Source organism: Uloborus diversus, chromosome 9 (assembly GCF_026930045.1).
Source record: "Uloborus diversus isolate 005 chromosome 9, Udiv.v.3.1, whole genome shotgun sequence".
In the NCBI taxonomy this organism is placed as follows: Eukaryota; Metazoa; Arthropoda; class Arachnida; order Araneae; family Uloboridae; genus Uloborus; species Uloborus diversus.
In genome coordinates this window covers 64,665,015-64,686,093 of record NC_072739.1, presented here as the reverse complement: position 1 = coordinate 64,686,093, position 21,079 = coordinate 64,665,015, and the positions used below count along the sequence as shown (strand labels likewise).

At 34.0% G+C, this 21,079-nt stretch overlaps 1 protein-coding gene across 1 annotated transcript in view; it reads left to right on the top strand.

Annotated features, from left to right (window-relative positions):
* The window catches only part of LOC129229771 (calcitonin gene-related peptide type 1 receptor-like), a 96,669-nt gene extending 76,201 nt beyond the window's left edge, over positions 1-20,468 (top strand). The window contains exons 3-13 of the mRNA XM_054864144.1: positions 1,919-2,044; positions 2,613-2,707; positions 5,565-5,656; positions 6,821-6,962; positions 10,455-10,605; positions 13,031-13,091; positions 13,166-13,232; positions 15,975-16,060; positions 16,202-16,340; positions 17,203-17,244; positions 20,097-20,468. Of these exons, the coding sequence (XP_054720119.1) occupies positions 1,919-2,044; positions 2,613-2,707; positions 5,565-5,656; positions 6,821-6,962; positions 10,455-10,605; positions 13,031-13,091; positions 13,166-13,232; positions 15,975-16,060; positions 16,202-16,340; positions 17,203-17,244; positions 20,097-20,246 (1,151 nt within the window). The 3' untranslated portion in view covers positions 20,247-20,468. The remainder of the gene's footprint in view (positions 1-1,918; positions 2,045-2,612; positions 2,708-5,564; positions 5,657-6,820; positions 6,963-10,454; positions 10,606-13,030; positions 13,092-13,165; positions 13,233-15,974; positions 16,061-16,201; positions 16,341-17,202; positions 17,245-20,096) is intronic.
* The last annotated feature ends 611 nt before the right edge of the window (positions 20,469-21,079 follow it).

Here is a 21,079-nt window from a genome sequence, read left to right as displayed (position 1 = left end):
ATGGTGTACAGAAGTCAACGGGTGTATGGATGTCAACAACTTTTTTATCGTGTTTAACATTACAGAAGCCTGTCATTGTGTATGGATGACAACTAGTGGACAGAAGTCAACACATAAATACTACTCGTGTTGATATTACGAATCACGATCTTTTTATTTCAGCTGTCGAGCTTTTATTTCACAGTAAATTTATAACTTTATTCACAGTACTTCTTTTTCAGTTGCCATAAAAATGACAATTTTTCAAAACTTTGACGATCGGTAGAGCCCTGAAGATATAGTTTTATTCTATTTTTTAAATTATTTTTGTAATTTACGATCGATTTCGCAAATTTTGAGAGGTCTTGCATTAAGAAAAACGGAAAAAAAATTTTCGGGACACCCTAATGAACATGCTGATGTTATATATTTTTGAAAACGAACAGATGGGTAAAATCCAGTAATAAATTTTAAGTTTGGAGCCTTTTGCTGTCATGTCTGCTATTCGAAGACTGAATTCGACGGAAATTCCCGAGTTATATTTCAACCAGATTAGAAATAATACCCCTATGATGCATTGTTTGAGAATTCTTTATTTTTTTCGACATATGTATATTATGTATATTGTTTGATTGACTCCACGCGATGGCGCCTTTTTAAGGTCATCGTGATCCCCGCCAGAGCTTAATACAACGTTTCTGCATGGCGCCTCGCAATAAAGAAGGAAGGATATCTCTTTTTGTTGTCTATCGAAAAAAAAAATGAGAAAATTTCTTTTTAACCAAGATTATAAAACCGCTGAAAGATTTTTTTTTTTTTTCTGAGCTTAATACAAGAGTCTAGCGCGTTTTCAAATTAAAAAAAAAAAATTAGTAACTATGTGTGCAAATTGAATATTTTATAATTTTTTACCAAACTAGGAAAAATCCGCCATTGCACCGAAATTTTCGCGAACCCCCTTCCTGCACCTCGCGAACCCCTGGGGGTTCGCGAACCACCGGTTGGGAACCTCTGACCTAACGTAACTGACAACCCACCGAATCCTGAATGGGGTGGTTTCCTTCAGTCAAAAGTACTACTTTTAGTCATTGAGATGGATAGAACGAACAAAAAAAGAAAAAAATAATAATAACGTGGACCCAGAAAATACTTTTATTTTCCCAACAGTTTTTTTTAAATTAACTTTTTAAAATGTCATTCTTTGTAAAACAAATTAAAAACAGCTCATCCAAATACGTTTTTTAATTTTACCTTTAAGACGCAAATAAAATATTATCCCTGCCGAACCACTTGACCGCGTGATTTCTAACATAAAATATCGACTAGGAAAATATTACGTAGGAATGAATTTGACCCCCCCCCAAGGAAGGGTGCGTAGATATTTTTTCAACCACCCTCCCCTTCGAGACCTTAACGCAATAAATGAATGGCCCCTCATTTCTTTCAAAAAATGGTTGTTGCATATTGGTACGCCTTTCGTAGTTTAAGAACTCATGTGGGAATTTCAGTACAATTTCTCGCAAAAATCATAAACCACTGAACAAAGAATGTTCAGAGTTCGTTTGATAGTCTGTGTTACTTTTCTTTTATCAGCGGCTTTATTGCATAAAACACGTGATTTCAAAGAGTGGCTTGTTCAATAAGATGCTGAACTTGACAATCATAATAATTCCAAATACAGTAAAACCCCTCCTAGCGGATACCCCTCAAGTGCGGACACCCCTCTTTTACGAACAATTTTCAATTCCCCTATTCCAATGTACCCCTTACCTGTGGACACCCCTCTATTGTGGACAAAAAAATTGTCCCGTTAGTGTCCGCATTAAAGGGGTTTTACTTTACTAGCTTCCATGAGTAATAACATGGACAGTCGAGTCCATCTGATTTACGGATGCACTCAAATCAGTTTTTAAACGGTCATATTTTGATTCTTCTTCAGAGCCAGATCTTTGTCCTCGTACTTGGGATGGATGGAACTGCTGGAACGACACTCCGAGCGGTATCACTGCTGAAAGTACTTGTCCTTCTTACATATATTTCCACAGCGAAGAGCCGAATTGTGCACGTGAGTATCAAATCACTCATAGTTACCCTCTTTGCATAGCTATATAGCTTTATTCTATAGTTCAGGATTTATTTCTCTTTTTCACCAAACGATGAGTGTTTTTAAAGTAAAATTGCAATGTGTAGTCTACCACAGCATTGTTGGCATTCGTCCTTGGACAAGTCCACATCAAACCGGTTGAGAAGCTAAGGTTTGCTATAATCAAGCGTTAGCGAGGGAAAAAAAAGGTTTTTTTTTTCGTGAAGCATCTTTGTTTGTTCACAATATGAAATAAATTTCAACTCAAAACTTGCGCCTAACTCTCAGATAAGGAGCGCAATGAGGAAGTCTTGATTTGATTTCGCGTTTATTTTCCTCCCCATTTCTTAAGAATTTGATGTTTTTGGCTCTTCCTCTGAGCGCCAGCAATGCTTAGGAGAACTATATAAGCTATTTAAAGATTTGTTGGCCGTATTTCTTTACTTTTTACCACTCACAATGATGGAACGTCTCAGATATTATTCTATACAAAACAAATTAATGTGTTTAATCTTATGATTTGTTTCAATTTCTTTTTGCATTTTCTAAGGTTACGCAACAAAACAGTGCTTGGAGAACGGCACTTGGTACCGGAACGAGAAGGACAGAGAATACAGTGATTACACAACGTGTGGACAAGGTGAGGTAAGGAGATATTTCACATTGAGAAAAGATAAAATGGAGGTTGTGAAGATTTTCATTCGTGAAGCACAGACCTCCGAGTCACGTGATAAATTTTAAAGCACAGCATTGGAAGGAATCGGATTTCTTTCGCTAGTTTAACGCAGAACGGGTCAACCTTTCGTCGTTGTTGAGTCTCGTGACTTGGGGTCTGTGTCTCAGCTTTTGTAAGCCAATGATTAGACTTACTCCCTCCATTTACCAATTCCAGCTCTAAGGTATTTTGATTGTGCACTTAAAAAATATTTTAGTATGCGATTGTTTTTTGAGCAATAACGATTGCTTATCGTTATTGTTCTCGTTTGACTGTCCTTGACGTTACGCTGATTTTATTTCTCCTCCCCCCGCCTCCCTCTGCAGCACTCCCGCCCATCGTCCTCTGCAGGCGCGGCTCCTCCGGTCCTGAGCAATGTCCCCCGAAATCCGCTTCTCCTGGTCGGTGGCGTCCATGTCCTACACACGCTCATAGACACACACACACGCCTATATGCATACAAAAGTCTATGCATCCACAAAACTACACATGCACAAGCGCCTACACACACAGAGAGACACACACGCCTAAGTGTATGCACAGGTCTACGCACACACAAGCCTACACATGCATGCGCGCTTACACACACACACAACTATACACACGTAACCGCCCAGGAGAAGGGGCAGGTTTGGGGGGACAGGAACAGTTTCTAGAAACAATAACTCCAATGAGTAGGGTCCTGTCACAACTCGTGATTGCGAAAAACATAATTTGAATTAAAAACAAATTAATTTTTTTTAAACTTTTTTTTTAAATCAAAAAAAGTAGTTACATTAAATATTTATGCAAATAAGTAAAAGCCTGCATGCATGGTAAAGTAAGGGGAAAATCGGTACAGTGAGATACAAAAACTCAATTGCATATTTTATCATTAAAAATATAGAAATTAAATTCTTTCAAATGGCACAATATTTGTCACAGGTGAATCTAGAAAAAACTACGAATCCACTCAAACGAGAAAAACAAAAAAAAAAAAAAAAACGTAATGCAATTTTGTCTCACTGTTCCCCTGGTAACACAGCACAGTGAGAAGCATAAATTTTGAAGCAACAAACTTTGAAAGAAAATTTACCGCTAAAAATATGAATGATAGTTGTTGTTTAGATTTGATATGGGGCCTTGGGCAATGTAAATTTCATGTCGTCTTGACACATAGTAGTGAAATGTACCACGTATTAGTTTGGGAGTTACCCGTAGAGATTTATGTTAACAGCAGCTGTTTAAGCCTATTTTTCTCAGGTCTCTAGTTTTACGTGCGTGATATTTCAGAAAGTTCTTATATATTTCCGTAAAACTTTTATGCATATTTGTCTGGTTTATTTTCATGATCCGAACCTATTTTTTTTTAATTATTGGTTTATTTTTTGAAATTTTATAAGTTAATATCAAAATTTTCCAAAATTTTGGTGGAAATTTTTTTTTAATTTTAATATTAACTTTCATTTTTTCTTAAAATTTAAGTTCACATCATAATAATAAATCAGACAAACATGCATGAAAAGTTTTATGGAAATACATGAGAAACCTTATGAAATATCATGCACGCAAAACAAGAAACCGGCACCCGAGAAAAAGAGGCTTAAACAGCTGCTGTAAATATAAATCTCTATGAGAAAAGTTTACGCATTTTTAAGATAACTAGAAAAGTTTTTTGCTTATGGTAATAAATAAGGTATCAAATTAAAATAATCATTTTAACGGAGCTAGGTTATGAAACTTACTTTATTATTATTTGCATCAGCAGGCTAGTTGTAATTAAATTACATTTAATGCATAATTTTTCCACTTTCAATGTAAAATTTCTATGGGAGCAGTGAGCAACGAATTAGTGGTGTCTCACTATTCCCTCGTTGTAAAATACAAACTCAATGGCTGCCATCCTCAGACAAAGAAAATTAACATCATACTGCTAAAATGAAAGTTAGTTAATAAGCTAATGTAAGATTAATAGTACCAGTCTAAATTTTAGCTAACAGTTTAGAATCAGTGCAACGAACAATGGAGATATTTTACATCAATAGGTTCAAACTATGAAGACATACTTATTTATGATACTTGAAAGCAAAATTTTTTTCTATAATATTGATCACAGTATGTCGACATGAATTTTCAAAAGTTTTACCAGGCTGGAAATATTCAAACAGAAAATATTGATACTGTGTCACTGTGCCCACTTCTCCCCTACATAACGATAGGTTGCTTGAATTTTTAAGTTTGCATTAGATAATGAGCGCTCGATGAAACTTTGCATTAATTAGTTTTTATCACAAAAAATAGTATCATGGTGATGTAAATGACATAGATTTTTATTTATGTTCCATGAAGTAAATCGATGGAATCATAGTGAACGTTTAAAATTTAGTACTGCTTATTTTGGTTTTCAGAAATAATTGTTGAGATTTCATTTAAATGCATATGAATTTTGCATTTATATATTTCACAGTAAGTTCTAAAAAATGCTTTAAAATGAATTGTTATAAAAAGTGATAAAATAATTGCATCGACATATTTTGTACAATTTTCTTTTTAAATCTTTAGCATTTCACTCAGCATGAGCTCAGTGTTAATAATAATAAAAAGGGTAAAACAAATTTGCAAAATTAGCGTATAAGTCGAATGTCATATTAAGTGTGCTTATTGTATTTGAAAGTGTAGTGATTTATATAACTTCAAGTACTAAAATATGGCTTTTTGTTTCATAAATATTCGAGTATTTAGATACAATTGTGTTTATTTCGGGAAAAATCACAAATTTTAAAGTCCTACTTCCCCCTTTTCTTCCAGGAAATCAAAACTTTACTGAATACTCATGTCATAACATTTGGAATTTCGATAGTTCTTTTGATTCCTGCATTAGGAATTTTCTTTTATTTCAGGTAACTAATCAGTACTTTACTATAGTATCTACTTTCACAAGTTGTCCGATAGTATGTATTGAACTTATCACTGTTGTTTGATGCAAAATAGCGAAATTAGCTAATGAAAGCTCGATTTTTTCTCTTGAATACTGTCATTTTGCAAGTTGGAAGTTCCTACACTTAAACTTATTTTTGTGCGGTGAATATTGACCGAAAAAAAAAGCGTAAAAAATCGTTTAAAACTTTACAAGTAACTGTAAAAAGTTTTCACAACGAATATTACTGCTAAATAGCACAAAAAAATAAAGAATAAATAAATAAAGAAAAAAGAATCGCAGAAAATAAGACCACACAGAAACAGGTTTGAGTGCACTGTATTGGTTTTTAAATTTCTTATATAGGTCTCTATTTAAAATTGATCTGATGAGTAATAATATTAAATTATTAATGTATAAAGATTTGGGTTTTGAAGTACTCTGTATAGTAGGATCAATAAAAAAAATGTGATACGTAGAATAAGGTTGTTTCCTTTAGTCAAAAGTACTACTTTTAGTCACTGAAATTGATAGAATTAGCAAAAAAAAAACATGGAGTCAGGAAAACTTTTATTTTCCCAACAGTTATACAGTTATTTTTTATTCAATGTTTTTAAATGTCCGATTTTGTATATAAGGCGAGGTCTTTATGACATCACAAGTGATGCACTTTGGCACCCTATTCCATTGCCGCGCTAAAGTGTTTTCGCTTCGTTGTCACCGCGTTGCCAGGTTATGATAATTTGTGCTGTGCGTAATGGCATTTCATCACTTGTGATGTCATGTGCAGAAGCGTAAAAAATGAATTTCAATCTACGCACTGATTAAAATAACTGTTAAAAAAAAGCTTTGTCAAATTATGTAAATAAGTGGTTAAATCCTATGTTTGTAAACATGCTTTCAGACAAAAATGCTTTTAAAATTTCAGAAACGACCCCAGTGCATAAAATGTTAGCCATTTTGGCTCTCTGAGATTCAAAAAATTTAATAACAAAGCCTCCACCACTGTTAATGTACGCTGAACGACCGCGCACTCATACTATAAAATTATTAATTTTCATAAATCTATGGGATGTACCTTTAATGAATATCTTAAATATTTCCGATATAAATATGGAGAAAATTTATGCCATTGATTTCATTACAGGCAACTGCGCGTCCTGCGAATCTTCATGCATAAGAATCTCTTTATTTCACTTCTTCTCACCGCCATATTTGTCATCGTGTTTGAAAGTTACTACATTATGGATTCTCTCACTAATCCAAATAATAGCATCGAATCGAATGAGGTAAAGTATACGATTCCACTTTTTTCTAATATTGAATCGAGAAAAGCCTTATGAATTATTGTCCCAAAATTCCACAAATGGAAGAATATTTTTCAACAAATTCTTAAATTCGCAACTCCAGAGCTCGAATACGCTACCTTGCAGTGATTAACAATACTAAAGAAAAAGGTAAAACATTCCGTTCCACGTGTTTTCTTTGGAGAAAATTACAGGTTTCAGAGAGTTTGTGGTGTAATGTAATTTCAGAGGAATAGAAAAGAAAATTTCCCACAAGCACGATGAAATATTACTGTCATTTATTAAGCTTCAAAGCAAGTTATAAGTTACGGCATCTGTTTGTTTTACCCTTTTCATCCGCCATTAGACAGTGGCTGCAACGCCCCCTATAGTTTATTGGAGCTGCGAATAGGGATTTTTTTTTAAAATTCAACTCATTAAATCGGATTAAAAAGAAGCTAGATATCGAGTAAAATTGGTTCTTTAAATCCAGCAGAATTAAAAACACGTTGCTAGCTATGAATTTTTTTTTCTATGTATACAACAAATTAAAACCGAATATATTTTCAATGAAATATTTTGAAACTACTGATCATACCGTTTTAGAGTTCAGTAAAATTCTACATCCAAGCCGGATAACAGAAACATCGCGGCACTGTGAAAGTCTGCAGCCTATTTCTTGATTGGAATATAATAAAATCAAAATATTACTTCTTCGAAAAATATCTTAGATTTGAACGTATAGAAACAAAATTTAGAACAAATCAAACGAAAAAGTACAAAAGCCTATTCAAATTTTCTATTTGAGTTTGAAACACCCCTTCTTCTTGCTTGAAATTTCTAACTTTGGAATGGGGTTGTTTTACTTTTAGTTACTGAAATTGATAGAATAAGCAAAAATAATAATAATAATAACATAGACCCAGGAAATACTTTCATTTTCTCAACAGTTATTTTTTAATTAATTTTTTTAAAGGACCGATTTTTCAAACAAGGCGTGGTCTTGATGACGTCACAAATTATGCACTTGGAGCATCTTTCTACCGCGTTTCCACGTTATGGTAATCAAGAACTGAATTAAATATTGCGCTCTACGCTGGCTATCAACCATATCGTTGCCAATACACGTGAGTAAAGATGCGAATTAAATATTTTGCTCCGTGAATGGCAACACAAAATGGCATTTCATCATTTGTGGTGTCATCAGCAGAAACGTAAACAATGAAAGCGCGCCGATTAAGTATTTTTTTTTTTCAATATTAACTTTCAACAAATTATTTAAAAAATGGTCAGATCCTATGTTTTAAAGCATGTTCTTTCAGAAAAAAATACTTTTAAATTTTTGAAACGACCCCATTTTATTTTTAAGCATCAATTTGGTGCTGATTTATAATGTACTTTATGGACTAATGCACTGTTGGCTTTATTTTTGTGTGTTTTGATCTGCGTTGCAGACTGCTGAAAAATATTTTGCTACTGATATGAGTACATAGTAAAATCTGTCTCTAGCGATAATTAAAAAGCCATATGTTAATGTTTTTATAATGGGGTCGTTTCCAAAGTTTTAAAAGTATTTTTTTCTGAAAGAGCATGCTTAGAAACATAGAATCTGACCATTTTTTAAATAATTTGTTTAAGTTTAATATTTAAAAAAAAAATTACTTAAATCGGTGCGCTTTCATTGTTTACGCTTCTGCCGATGACATCACAAATGATGAAATGCCATTCTGTGTTGCCGTTCACAGTGCAAAATATTTAACTCGCATCTTTACTCACGTGTATTGGCAACTATACGGTTGATAGCAAGCGTAGAGCGCAACATTTAATTCGCTTTTTGATTATCATAACGTAGAAACGTGGTAGAAAGATGCGGCAAAGTGCATCATTTGTGACGTCATCAAAACCACACCTTGTTTGAAAAATTGGATATTTAAAAAAAATAATTAAAAAAAACTGTTGTGGAAAATGAAAGTATTTTCTAGGTCCATGTTATTTTTTTTATTTATTTTTTTATTCTTTGCTCATTCTATCCATTTCAATAACTAAAAGTGTACTTTTGACTGAAGGAAACCACCCCATTCAAAGTATAGCAAATGAATCATTTCTAATTTATTTGTATTTAGTGCTATAAATAGGACATAGATGAAATGGTAAGGTGAATCATTGATAACTAAAGACATAAAGGTGTGATAGCTGGTAGCTGGCAACTGTTCGTTTTTCTTTTCTTTTTTTTCTTTCTTTCTTTCTTTTTCTTTCTTTTTTTTTAAATAAAAACAAAAAGGAAAAAGAAAATATTATGTTAAAAAAATAGATATGTTTTTCTGCTATACATTTGTTTTACGTTCTACTGCATTTATTGAGCTCATAACTAAAACATCCATTATTTTTGAACGCCAAGACCAGTGGTTCCCAACCTGGAAGCAATCACCCCCAAAGGATGATTTGGCTCCTTAAGTAGGCAATAAATTTGTATGGGGAGAAAATGGAGTCGCTGAGTATTTAAAAGACAAAAAAAATTATTAAAAAATCCAGCGACTATCGAAAACAAATGCGAAACCAATTGTTAAGAGTTCAGACATGGAATCAGAAGTTAAAAAGAGAAACAAATTTGAGTTCAGGAGCTTTATCCTCACACTTCAAATAAACCTTAAGAAAATATTTCGTCATGAATTGCCATTTTTATGAATTTTCATTTTTTTTAACTTTAAAAATGTCTGTTTTTACTTCTCCCAAATTATTATTTAAAAAAGAGCTACAAACTACTGCCCCATAACGGAGTTATGGCGGTAACTTGTAGCTTTATACTGTAGCTTTTATTGATCTCTGTTTCAAGGTTGAGCAGCTGTACCGAGCTTGTGGACCTCTTGTTGGCTTGCTAAAATATCTTTAGCTACCAGCGTGAAGATATACTCAACGCTTGTATGAGGCATTTTACCTACAGCTAGGTTATGCCTATTCCAGACTCATCAGCTCAAAAGAAGGGTGAAATTGCAATCTCTGGATACTGTGACGTTCTTTATTTCTTTCAACCTATACAGCTGTTATAGCCTTACAAGAAAAAATGCTCTGCCTCATTCTGATGAGGGCTTACTTATACAGTAAAACCTGTCTACAACGATACTGTTGGGACGTAAAAAAAATATCGTAATAGATAGGTTATCGTTACAGACAGTTGGATGATTCATGCTGACATTTTGCTGGGGCCAAAAAAATATAGTTATAGACAGGTTATCGTTATAGACAGTATCGTTATACACAGGTTTCACTGTAGGTGTAGCCAGTGGTGTTCCCATAGGGTATACTCCATATACGCCGTATACTCTCAAATATTTTTTAGACATACCCTCACGCTTCAAATTTTTCATATTATGACATTTTATGTAATGATCGCATACACATATTGTGCGTAATGGATTACTGGGAGTATACCCTCAGAAAAATTGATGGGAGCATCACGGGTTGTAGCCAATGAAAATCTAAATGTTTTCTTTTCAGGCAGGATGCAAAGTGTTTTACACAATAACAAAGTACTTGCGGTTGAGCACTTATCTGTGGATGTTTTGTGAAGGTTTCTATCTACACAAGTTGATTGCAGCAGCTTTCGCAGAACAGAAGAGCACAATTTTGTTTCACGTGATTGGCTGGTGTGAGTAAGATTATTTGCATACATGTATCACACTTTAGAATATTCGTTTTGTTTTGATAAAAAATGTGCGTCATTGTGAAGTATCTTATTCGAAACAACTTATTTAAACTTATTATGAAGCACTTTAATGTTTTGAAGTGCCCTACTTGTAATAATCCTAAAATCCTTTCAATAGCCCTGAATTTGTGTAACAGACGTATGAGTAGCTCCATAGGCTGAAAGAATTGCATTAAAAAATTAAGTGATGAGGCTTTTTCAATTTCTGGAATGTCCCAAAATATAATATGCACTCATAAAACACATTAACTCCACACGGTGTCTTGACTGCCTTGCAAGTGTCTTGCTGTGTGTCTTCCAAGATGCACTAAGATCTGGCTTTCAAAAAAAAAAAAAAAAAAAAAGAGTCATGTTCTTTTGGTTTCTTAGTTGTAATCATGCCCGTCTTTTCTTTGCAAAACAACCCAGTTTTGCAAAGTAGTAGCCCAGTTTATAAAGTTTTACTCAATTTATATTATATAGGAAAGTAAAAGAACAGAAAAACATATACGCAATCGAGTTAGGACTTCAAACAGTTCGAATCGCAAGTTGAACGAATGGGGAATCATTTTTTCACATAAGATATAATGTACATTGGATTAATCTGTTCCAGATCTCAGATGCTTGCCTATTTAAGCCTATGATAAACAATAAATATACAGTACTGTACATAAAATAACTAGTAATGTTTAGTTTTGAGGTCACCATTAACATTAGCACACAACAAGAGCTAGTCTTTCATAGGACTTCACACTCTAGGGTCCCCCGTACCTACCACTATTTGTGGTTTAACCTGTTGGATGGGACCCTGAAGACGGCTCTGATTTTTTGATCCAGACCAGAAGGCGAGCAATCCCTGTTTCAGCACCCTCAGAAGTATCGCTTCACTTGGAGGACTTTGTGACAACGAGCATATTTAACGTCCAACACTCACATTAATAAAGACGGTGGATCTTCGATCGGCTAGGATCGAACCCGGGACCCTCCGATCACAAGTCCGATGCCTTGTGACCGGAGATCGAGCAGGCCACGACGGCCCCTCTATCATAGGACTATGTCCTCACAACGATTTCCCCTGTTTGGTGATGCAGGTCCTATTGGGCAAAATCTTACAAAAGAGGTTTCGCAGCGATTAAAAATGTGTTTAAGAGTAAATTCCTTAATCGCTACAAGTTTTTAAGTTCCCCAACATAGTTTTCAGCAGGATCTTTGCTTTCACTGGCAGCTTCTGCATACTACTGTGAATTCCACTTCGATGCTAAAATCGATCGAACAACCCCCCCCCCCCCTCCCAGCGCTGTCTTGCTTAAAGTCATCATGGAATTGCTTTGCTTTCTGAAATTCATAGTTTTCGTCATTTAAAAAATGTGTAAAATATAGAATTTAGTAGTTTTAAATTTAAAGAATTTTGATGTTTTTGTTCGCGTCAGGTATTCAAAATCTGAAGGAAACAATTATTGTGTTAGTAGTGGAGTTTACAATAATTGAAATAAAAATAAATACTGCAGATAAAACACTGAGTTTGTATATATATTCGCCGAAAGTAATAATTTCATTTTTAAATGAAATTGATAAAATAATTAAAATAATAATAATAAGTTTTTCAGCAAAAAAGTATAATAAAAAGCACATATTGGAATTGTTTAAATATAGTTCAGGGGTGGTGAACTTTAAAAACCCGCCCCTTAAATACGGCCATGAGCTCGACCAATATTAAAGTGACGCTGTCCGAATCGCGGATCAAACGTGCAAATGACGAGTTGAATTTTACTTGAACAAAATGCACAAATAACGAGCTGTGCGAGTAGAGAGGCGGGGTTCCACTGTATACCCGTATTCTTGTTTTCATTAGTTTGATTGGAAAGAACCGTTAATTTTTCCAAATTGAAAATACATATATTTCACTCGGCGCTGATTAATTTAATGTGGTACTTTAAAGTTAGCAATTAACCTATAAGGCCTATAAATGAAGGTATGCCACCATTTTAAATTGAACTTTTAAATAAATATTTTTTTACTGTTTAAGAAATGCCGAGTACTGTCCAATCTTTTAACGCAAAACCTTACTCGAATTTGCGCATGCGTCAGGTCTCTTCTGATTTTATCAAAACGGGGGGAGGTAAGAAGGAGGAAGTAAAGAGCAAGCAAAAACTGAATGCATCGGGAAGTGTGCTTTCTTAAACCACCACCCCTTTTCAATTGGAGCCGTTCGCAGCTGCTAATCGCGGGGTACGAGAACAGACAGTATCTTTATTACATTTTCACCGAAACGTTCCGCTTGTCAAGATTTTGAATCTTTGAACTACCGCAATGTGTGTATGAATAAACAGTATTTTTCTACATTTTGTATTATTTCTGGATAATTAGTTTGTTTCACGATCATTCTTAGGCATTCCTGCTTTGCCTGTTGGTATTTGGGCCATAACCAGAAAACTGAAAGCTGATGATTTGTAAGTAGACCCTACTATTTCTACATTTGCAGGTGTACTGAAACCCATAATTAATTTTAAGTCGTTTAATTTAGGTGTTGGACTGTTCCTGCGAATCATTTCGAGTGGATTATGTTTTCCCCAATGCTTTTAGCACTAGTGGTAAGTTTACTCGAGTTCATGTTATTTTTTGTTATTTCTGTTTGGAAAACTGATAGCTATGAAGTAGTGTGCAGGTAATTCTGCTGTAAGGGACATGTTACTGTTACAAAAATTTGTTAAAATGCGGATTGAAGTAGAAGAACCACTAGCGCATCCAGCATTTTCTCCTTGATGAGGGGTTAAAAGGCAAAGTTAGTGACCGCAATCTACATAAAACGATAAAATAAAACAAATGGCGAATAAAAAATCATCGGTCTAGAGCAAACCAAAAAAAGAATAAAATTTATGACCTTAAAGTGTTCAAAAGGCATTTAGTAATCGGTAAAAGTTTTTCCACCAAAATTACAACGCAGCTTTTGTGAACTAATTTAATAAATTATATTACTTGCATTAAATAATGCATTTAATATATTATTAAATTCAAAAAATTACAAAAAATACTTCGTTTTGTGCGTAAGAATGAAAAAGGTGGCACTCTAACAAAAAAAAAAAAAGTGGCTACTAATAAAATAATAACTACCGTTTATATGCGGCGGAAGAACTTCCTCATTTTTTCCCTTAGGTAGGTCATAACATGGCAGAATTTGCTCCTGGGTGTCAAGGTCAAAACATACCTTACATGCATAAATATTATCATATTTGGTTCGAAAATATGGCGATAAAAACAAAGAGTTCTGTGGCTGTTGACCCCGACCCCTCGCAGTAAAAAAAATAAACGATTTCTGTAGAAGTTGTTTCTCCTCGAGCATTATGTCGATGCAGGGAAACTAACTTATCCCCGCTAACGGAGTTTCTCAACCTTTTTTGATCCACATGCCGGCAAGATTTTTACAAAGAAAATCGCGAGTTGGCAAGGTCCCCCCCCCCCTTACCTGCCTTTTTCTTTCTTTCTTTCTTTTTTTTTTTTTTTTGCGAAAAAAGAAAAGGAAGAAAACCTTTCGAGTATCAGATTGTGAAAAACTTGTGATTTTGTAGACTAGTGATGCTTTTTTTATTCAGTAATAATAATTTTAAAAAATAAATAAATAAATTCTTTACTAAGTGTTTAAAGAGGTCACAAAAAGTATTTAAATGTAGTCATAAATAACTATTGTAAAAACTATAGATAAGTAAATAAGCATTTGTGAAAAATCATAGAAGATTATGAAAATTAATCATAAATTTCACGTAAAAACGTCGAATGGGATATTATTATTAGAGGGGGAGTTTAAGTAAGAGGAAATTTTTTTAACGTGGACAAGCAAATATTTCTGAGGACCGGTCAAATTTTTCTGCGGACCTGTGCTGGTTGAGAATCACTACGCAAAAAATGAAACACAGTATGAGCAATAAAATAGTTTGTGCTTTGTGTAGAAATTTTAACTTTGAATATGTCTTGAGATATATCGTGATTCAGCTAGATTTTTGCATGGGATCAATGGTTTAAAAGAAGTCTAATGCAACTTCATCGCTAAAATTGAATGTAAACACAGCACTACTGCAACCAAAATTGATCTCCTTTCACGAATATTATAACACTAGTGGTACCCGCACGGTTTTGCCCGTAGTAGAAAATTAAAAGGTTCGCCTGTATGTTTACAAATAATGGATGATGAATTTCTCGCCAATTTGCTATGTTCATTTGCTCGCCCATGTTACGGTTTCACGTTATGATAATTTCGTAATTTTCTCTTCCACGTTATGATAATTTGCTGGGTGAAATGTTCTTAAAATTGGAATAGAAAAAGAACAAAATCGAATTTTCGAAAAATAGCTTGGAGGTACACACCCTCATGCTACAAACTAATTTTGTGTCAAACTTCATGAAAATCGGCCAAACGGTTTAGGCGCTGCTTGCGTCACAGAGATCCAGACATCCAGACAGAGAGAGATCCCGATATCCAGACAGAGAGACTTTGAGATTTATTATTAGTAAAGATAACACTAAGACAGGCAGTGTGACTTAAAAACAAGGGTTATGGAGAGTTAAACCACAAAACTCCCCCCCCCCCCCCCCCCTGATGCTATGATTTTGCCATTGTTACCTTTGCCATTTTGGTTTATGAATGACAGTTACTGAATGGAAATTATCGAACCAATAAATTTGTGTCCATGTTTTTGTAAAAATTATTTTTACTGATAGAGCCCGTGGCGTCAGAAGAAGCTCCATGGTAAGAGTAGAATGCTGCAGAATGATAATTTCTTCTTCTTTTCGGATTAGAGTTAGTGGCCAATAGCAATCGTCTATTTATTTAAAGGATTAATACATAATTTCAAAGCTTTCCTACGCGAATCTGAAATTTACTTTGAAATTACTCTGCTGATATATTACATAAGCATTCATTTTTAACCTACGGGGCAGAAAAAGGGAAGAGACAGTATGAGTTAAACATGCGTGTCTGCGGCTTTGTAGCTCTTTAATATATGCACCAGTTTTGTTTTCTTCTTTTCTTTTTTAATGTATTTTTTAAACTAATTTACTTTATTTTTCATATGTGTTTTTATTCATTTATTTACCAATTCATTTATGCGTGTATTTATTTATTTGTTTATTCATTCATTAGTTAATTTATTTTATTTAGTTTTTATGTGTGTGTTTATTTATATATTTGTTTATGTATTCAATTATTTATTCGTTTATTTATTCATTTATATATTTATCTATCTATTTATTTATTTATTTTATTTTTAAGTTTTAGCTATGATTCATTTGAGTCGGGAGAGATTCCAATTTTTTCCTAATGTTAGTTTTTATAATTTCAGGTGAATTTTTGTTTTCTTGCTCATATTATTCAAGTCATAATAACTAAATTGAGATCATCCCATTCAGATGAACCCACCCAATTCAGGTAAGTTGCAGTGAACTTCTGTTTCGCTAATAATTTATCTCGAGTGCTTAATGCTTCATTAACAGCAAGCAGTTCGTCCAGATCAAACTTAACCTCACCTTCTGCAATAGATATTTTACATAACTTTTAATACATCTGTAGGAGGGCAGTACGAGCGACAATGGTACTTATTCCTTTGTTCGGGCTGCATTTCCTGTTCCTCAGCTATCATCCACGTGTCAACAATTGCTACTGGCAGAAGATTTATAACATTGTCACATACTCTGTGGATGGCTTGCAAGTAAGTAAAGACATAAGATATGTTTTTAATTTTACATAGATAGGAGTAATGATTCTATTACAGTAAAGTCCTGAAAACTCGTCACTCTATAGCCCAACGACAAACCTCCGCTACACCTTGGCACGACGAAAAAATCCCACTCGAAAGATCTGCTGTCAATAACCCGGAAGTTTTCCCTTACGCGGCCTCTTTTCGGTCCACAATAGTCCGATTGCTTCTCAGGATTTTGGCTAATATCAAAGTTTAGCATTAGGTCAAATTTTCGGGACTCTACTGTGCTCTTAATTATATATTGACTAATTCAAGGGTAATTCCTTACCTTGAATGTAATGTTTCATCAAATGTTACTCCGCTCCTTCAACCTAATGTTTTTTTTTTTTTTTCACTTCAAACTTAGTATAGTTGTCGACATCTTACTTTTTTAACAAAATATTTTGTATTCGCATGGGTTTATGTCGTATTTCACGAGAAATATGTTTGCTTTTTCAATTAGAGTAAGGGTCATTGTAGGGGGCAGGGATAAAAAAAAAATACTTTGTGATGTATGCTTGGATAAAAAAAAAATACCTTGTGATGTATGCTTCGATAAACTTATAGCACAAGCACCGAGCAACTGGCAAGGGGATTCATTCCCCTAAGAGCGATGGCGCATCCCCTCAAATGCTACGAACCAGCACCTCCTGATAATAGAATCTTAACTTCTTTAAAATACCAACTAAAAATTTATATGGCGCAGCTACTGACATGGAAATCGTGTGTAACTTGCACTGCTATTTTAGCAAATGTTGATTAAAATAGTAAATTTTTTGCTCCACTGTATTTGAAGAAATTATCTCCTTAATATGAATTTCGATCTTTACAGGGTGGAGTGGTTTCGCTCATCTTCTGCTACTTCAATAATGAGGTAAGAATATTGACCAGGAAACCACGCAAATAATGCAATAATGGAAAATATCAAACGTTAGGCAGCAATCGAAAGAGCATATTGAGACATATTTCTGATGCAAAAGTTGTTTGCCCTCGTGCCCCCGTTATCGAGATATAGAGTCTTAAAGTCAGCCGAAAAATAAAGAAAAGCGCTAAATTTAATGACTTGGCGAGAAGATGAAGTTAAGACGCTATTTCACCGTCTGCATGTGGCAGGCCATCCACTGCAAAGGTATTAAATTTGGCGGCTTTTCTTGAAATTTCGGCAAACTTTATGTCCTCCTATTCCGACAATGGTGAGACAAAGCCAAGTAATTTATGCGTCCAGAATATTATTCCTTACCATGCTCCTTCTGTTCCTCCTTTTTTTTCATTATCACACTATCACATGGTTTCTGGTGAGAAAAACTATTTTTTCGAGAGAAAATTTAATATTTATTAAAAGAATTTTTTCGACTTTGTTATATTGTCTTTGTAAGTATATTGATCTGAAAATTACATTTTAAGCAAAAATTTACTAAGAGCAAGAAATTATAGTCGTTATTTTACCCGTATTTCGTCATTTATATTTTCATGCTCAGATCTAAATATGACGCCTAAAGTTTTAGATTGCTAATAACGTAGCGAACATTTTCCCCCCATTTTTCTATAGCTCAAAATAACTAACACTAATCAGTTAAATTTTCTAAAAGCAAAAATTCTTGGAAAGTGCGCTTGTTATTTTAACTTATCATTTATATTTTAGAATTCCAGGGTTTTACAGCTTTTTTAATACTATTTAAAAATTAAATTAAGAGTACACTTTTCGATCCGTGCGAAACATTCGCCCTTGAACACACTATAAGCTTACCTACTTCAATTATACAGTGTGTACTTGGAGTAAGAGCGACATTGATGTAAATGTGGTAAGTATTAAATGGGTGTTTATTTAAAACAGAGTTTCTTCAATATTTGAAACGTGACAGTCATGTACAAAAACAGCAAAATGAGCGTTTTAACATTTGATCAACGTATTTACATATTTACTGCACTTTTTCGAAGATAATACAGATAGACTTTCCCGTAACGAAATTACTTTGACGTAATTGCTTTCACTAGATGGCAGAACGGATTTGCCCCTTAAGATACAAGCCCAAGATTGATTGAGGGCATTAATCAAAAATCCGGTTTTTTAGTGTTTTTTTTTTAAACAACCAAAATGTTTCTTGTTCGTTTATTTTTGGCCGATACCGATGACGAAAATCTTTGAAATGATCTCTTTGTTATGAATTTTGATGAAGTATTACGAAAGTTACGGCGTACCCACAAAAACACCTTTGAGAAATAATATACGGTCAACTCTTGATAAATTGAAGTCCCAAAGGACCGACTAAACCTTCGAGTAATCGGTAGTTCGTGTTATTGAAAGATTTTTTCCGAGCCTTCTAAAGGATTACTTTTATTTATTTTCAGGAAAAGTGCATATTGGATATTCTCTATAATACTTATAGTTAGGATAAAATTAATTATTATGCAAAAATGTCCTACAGAGAATAAATTTTATTAAAATACTTCGAAAGTGGCAGTTATTTTTTAACCCTTTTATTTTATTATTATTTTTTTATCGCATCTTAAAACGTCATTAAGTTTGTATGTCATAGGTCCAACTTATCCTCCCTTGATTTCAATCTGTATTGCTTTTAAACGTATTTTTGACCTAAGAGCAGATTAATTGAGTCATCCAGAAAATAAAAACAATTTTTTCAATTTTTTCCAAAATTTTAAGTTTTTCAAAGATTATCCAGAAATAAAATTTAAGTTGTCAACCACGGCAAAAGTAACCCAATCTGCTCACGCAATCTTGCAATACTGTGTGCAATAAGGAACAGTTTTGTAAATAAATGATAACCCTCATTACAAGCTGATAAGCAAAATATTGTGTCAAAGGAGAAAAACACTTTTTTTTCTTATTTTTGCAGAATATTTATACATAAAATGGAAACGACACTCTCGCAAAAAATTTGACTTATAAGGAGTACATTTGAGACATGAAGACAACTTTGTATTGAAAACCCTTAATTATTTGGGGTCCGACTGCAAAACTGCGAGATAAAGAAATATTCGAGTTATAAGGCTTCGAGTTATCAAGAGTTGACTGTATGATAATTGATCGAAACCGAAATCTTTTGTATTATATTTTATAATAGCTTTATACAATCAATTCTTAATAAATCGAAGTCCCAAGGAACTGCCAAAAACCTCAGAGTTAATCGGGCTATGGGAAATTCTCACAACCTTTTCAAGAATTTGAGACCCAATGAAAGCTTCGAGATAAAGAAATATTCAATTTATTGGGCTTCGAGTTATCACGAATTGAACTCAGGGGCGCCCTAATGGGAGGTCACCACTCTGACCTTCCAAAAGTGTTCTTATTCGGCAAATATTGTCTGACAATTCGGCGAAATTTGGAGTTCAACATTTGGATGAATTATCATGATTCCTCGAAATTTGGAGTTCTTTTTTGATAAGTTATCATCATTCCTCGAAATTTGGAGTTCTTTTTTGATAAGTTATCATCATTCCTCGAAATTTGGAGTTCCATTTGGATAAGTTATCATCATTCCTCGAAATTTGGAGTTCCATTTAAATAAGTTATCATCATTCCTTGAAATTTGGAGTTCCATTCGGCGAAATTATCATCATTCAGTAAAATTTAAAGTTCCATTCGGCAAGTGGGGAATTTCCGCCCTCACAAAAGTTTTAAGTTCTAGGCGCCCCTGGTTGAACTGTGTTCCTATTTTGCTTTGAATTAGTCTAACCACGATATTCGTTTTAAACAACTATTTGCAGGTTCTCTTTCTGTTGAAACGGACGTACAACCGAAGGCAGATGGTTAGGAGCGTCACCAACAGCCGCAGGACCCGAACATCAGTATCTACGAATGCCGAATCCTTTATGAATGAAAACAGCATGGTGAACACGGCGTTCGAAAAAAAGTGACGGCGTAGAAGGCGCAGAAAAAAGCGCCTCCTCCATACCTACCGACCGGTTCTAGAAACAGCTGTGTAGATAAATCATTTTTATTTCCATTTTAATCGCAATTCAATATACAGGCGTCCCCTCGTATAACACAGTTAATTCGTTCCGTGTAGTATCGAAACCGTGTTACACGAGACTTTTTTTTTAAATAATTTTGTAACTTATTTTTTACATTAATTAATCATGTACATATAAAAATCATGTCAATATGTACCGTGTTATATCGAAACCGTGTAATACGAGGCTTAGAAATAATGTAAATCAAGGGATGTGTACCGTGTTATATCGAAATCATGTTTTTATAAAAACAAAGTAAAAAACTTATTAGAGTTATCAAACATTAACAGAATGTATTAAACAGAAATGAGATTCCATCCTTTTTAAAGATAACATTCGTGTTATATCTAAACAGTGAAGTATTAAAATGAAGTATAAATACTACCATGAAGCAAGTTTCGTACCGTGTAATAACGAAACCGTGTTATAATAATCGCAAAGTGGGTACCGTATAATATCGAAACCGTGTTATAATAATCGCAAATTGGGTACCGTGTAATATCGAAACCGTGTTATAATAAACGCAATTTGGGTACCGTGTAATATCGAAACCGTGTTTTATAATCGCAAATTGAGTACCGTATAATATCGAAACCGTTTTGTACAAGTACCTGTATTAAACGAGGGGACGCCTGTATTCTGTTGCAAAGTCAGCAAAGACCAATACCGAGTCGATGAATAATGTATTCGGCCACCGTACAGAAACATTTCCGATACGGGATACGTTAACATAGGCG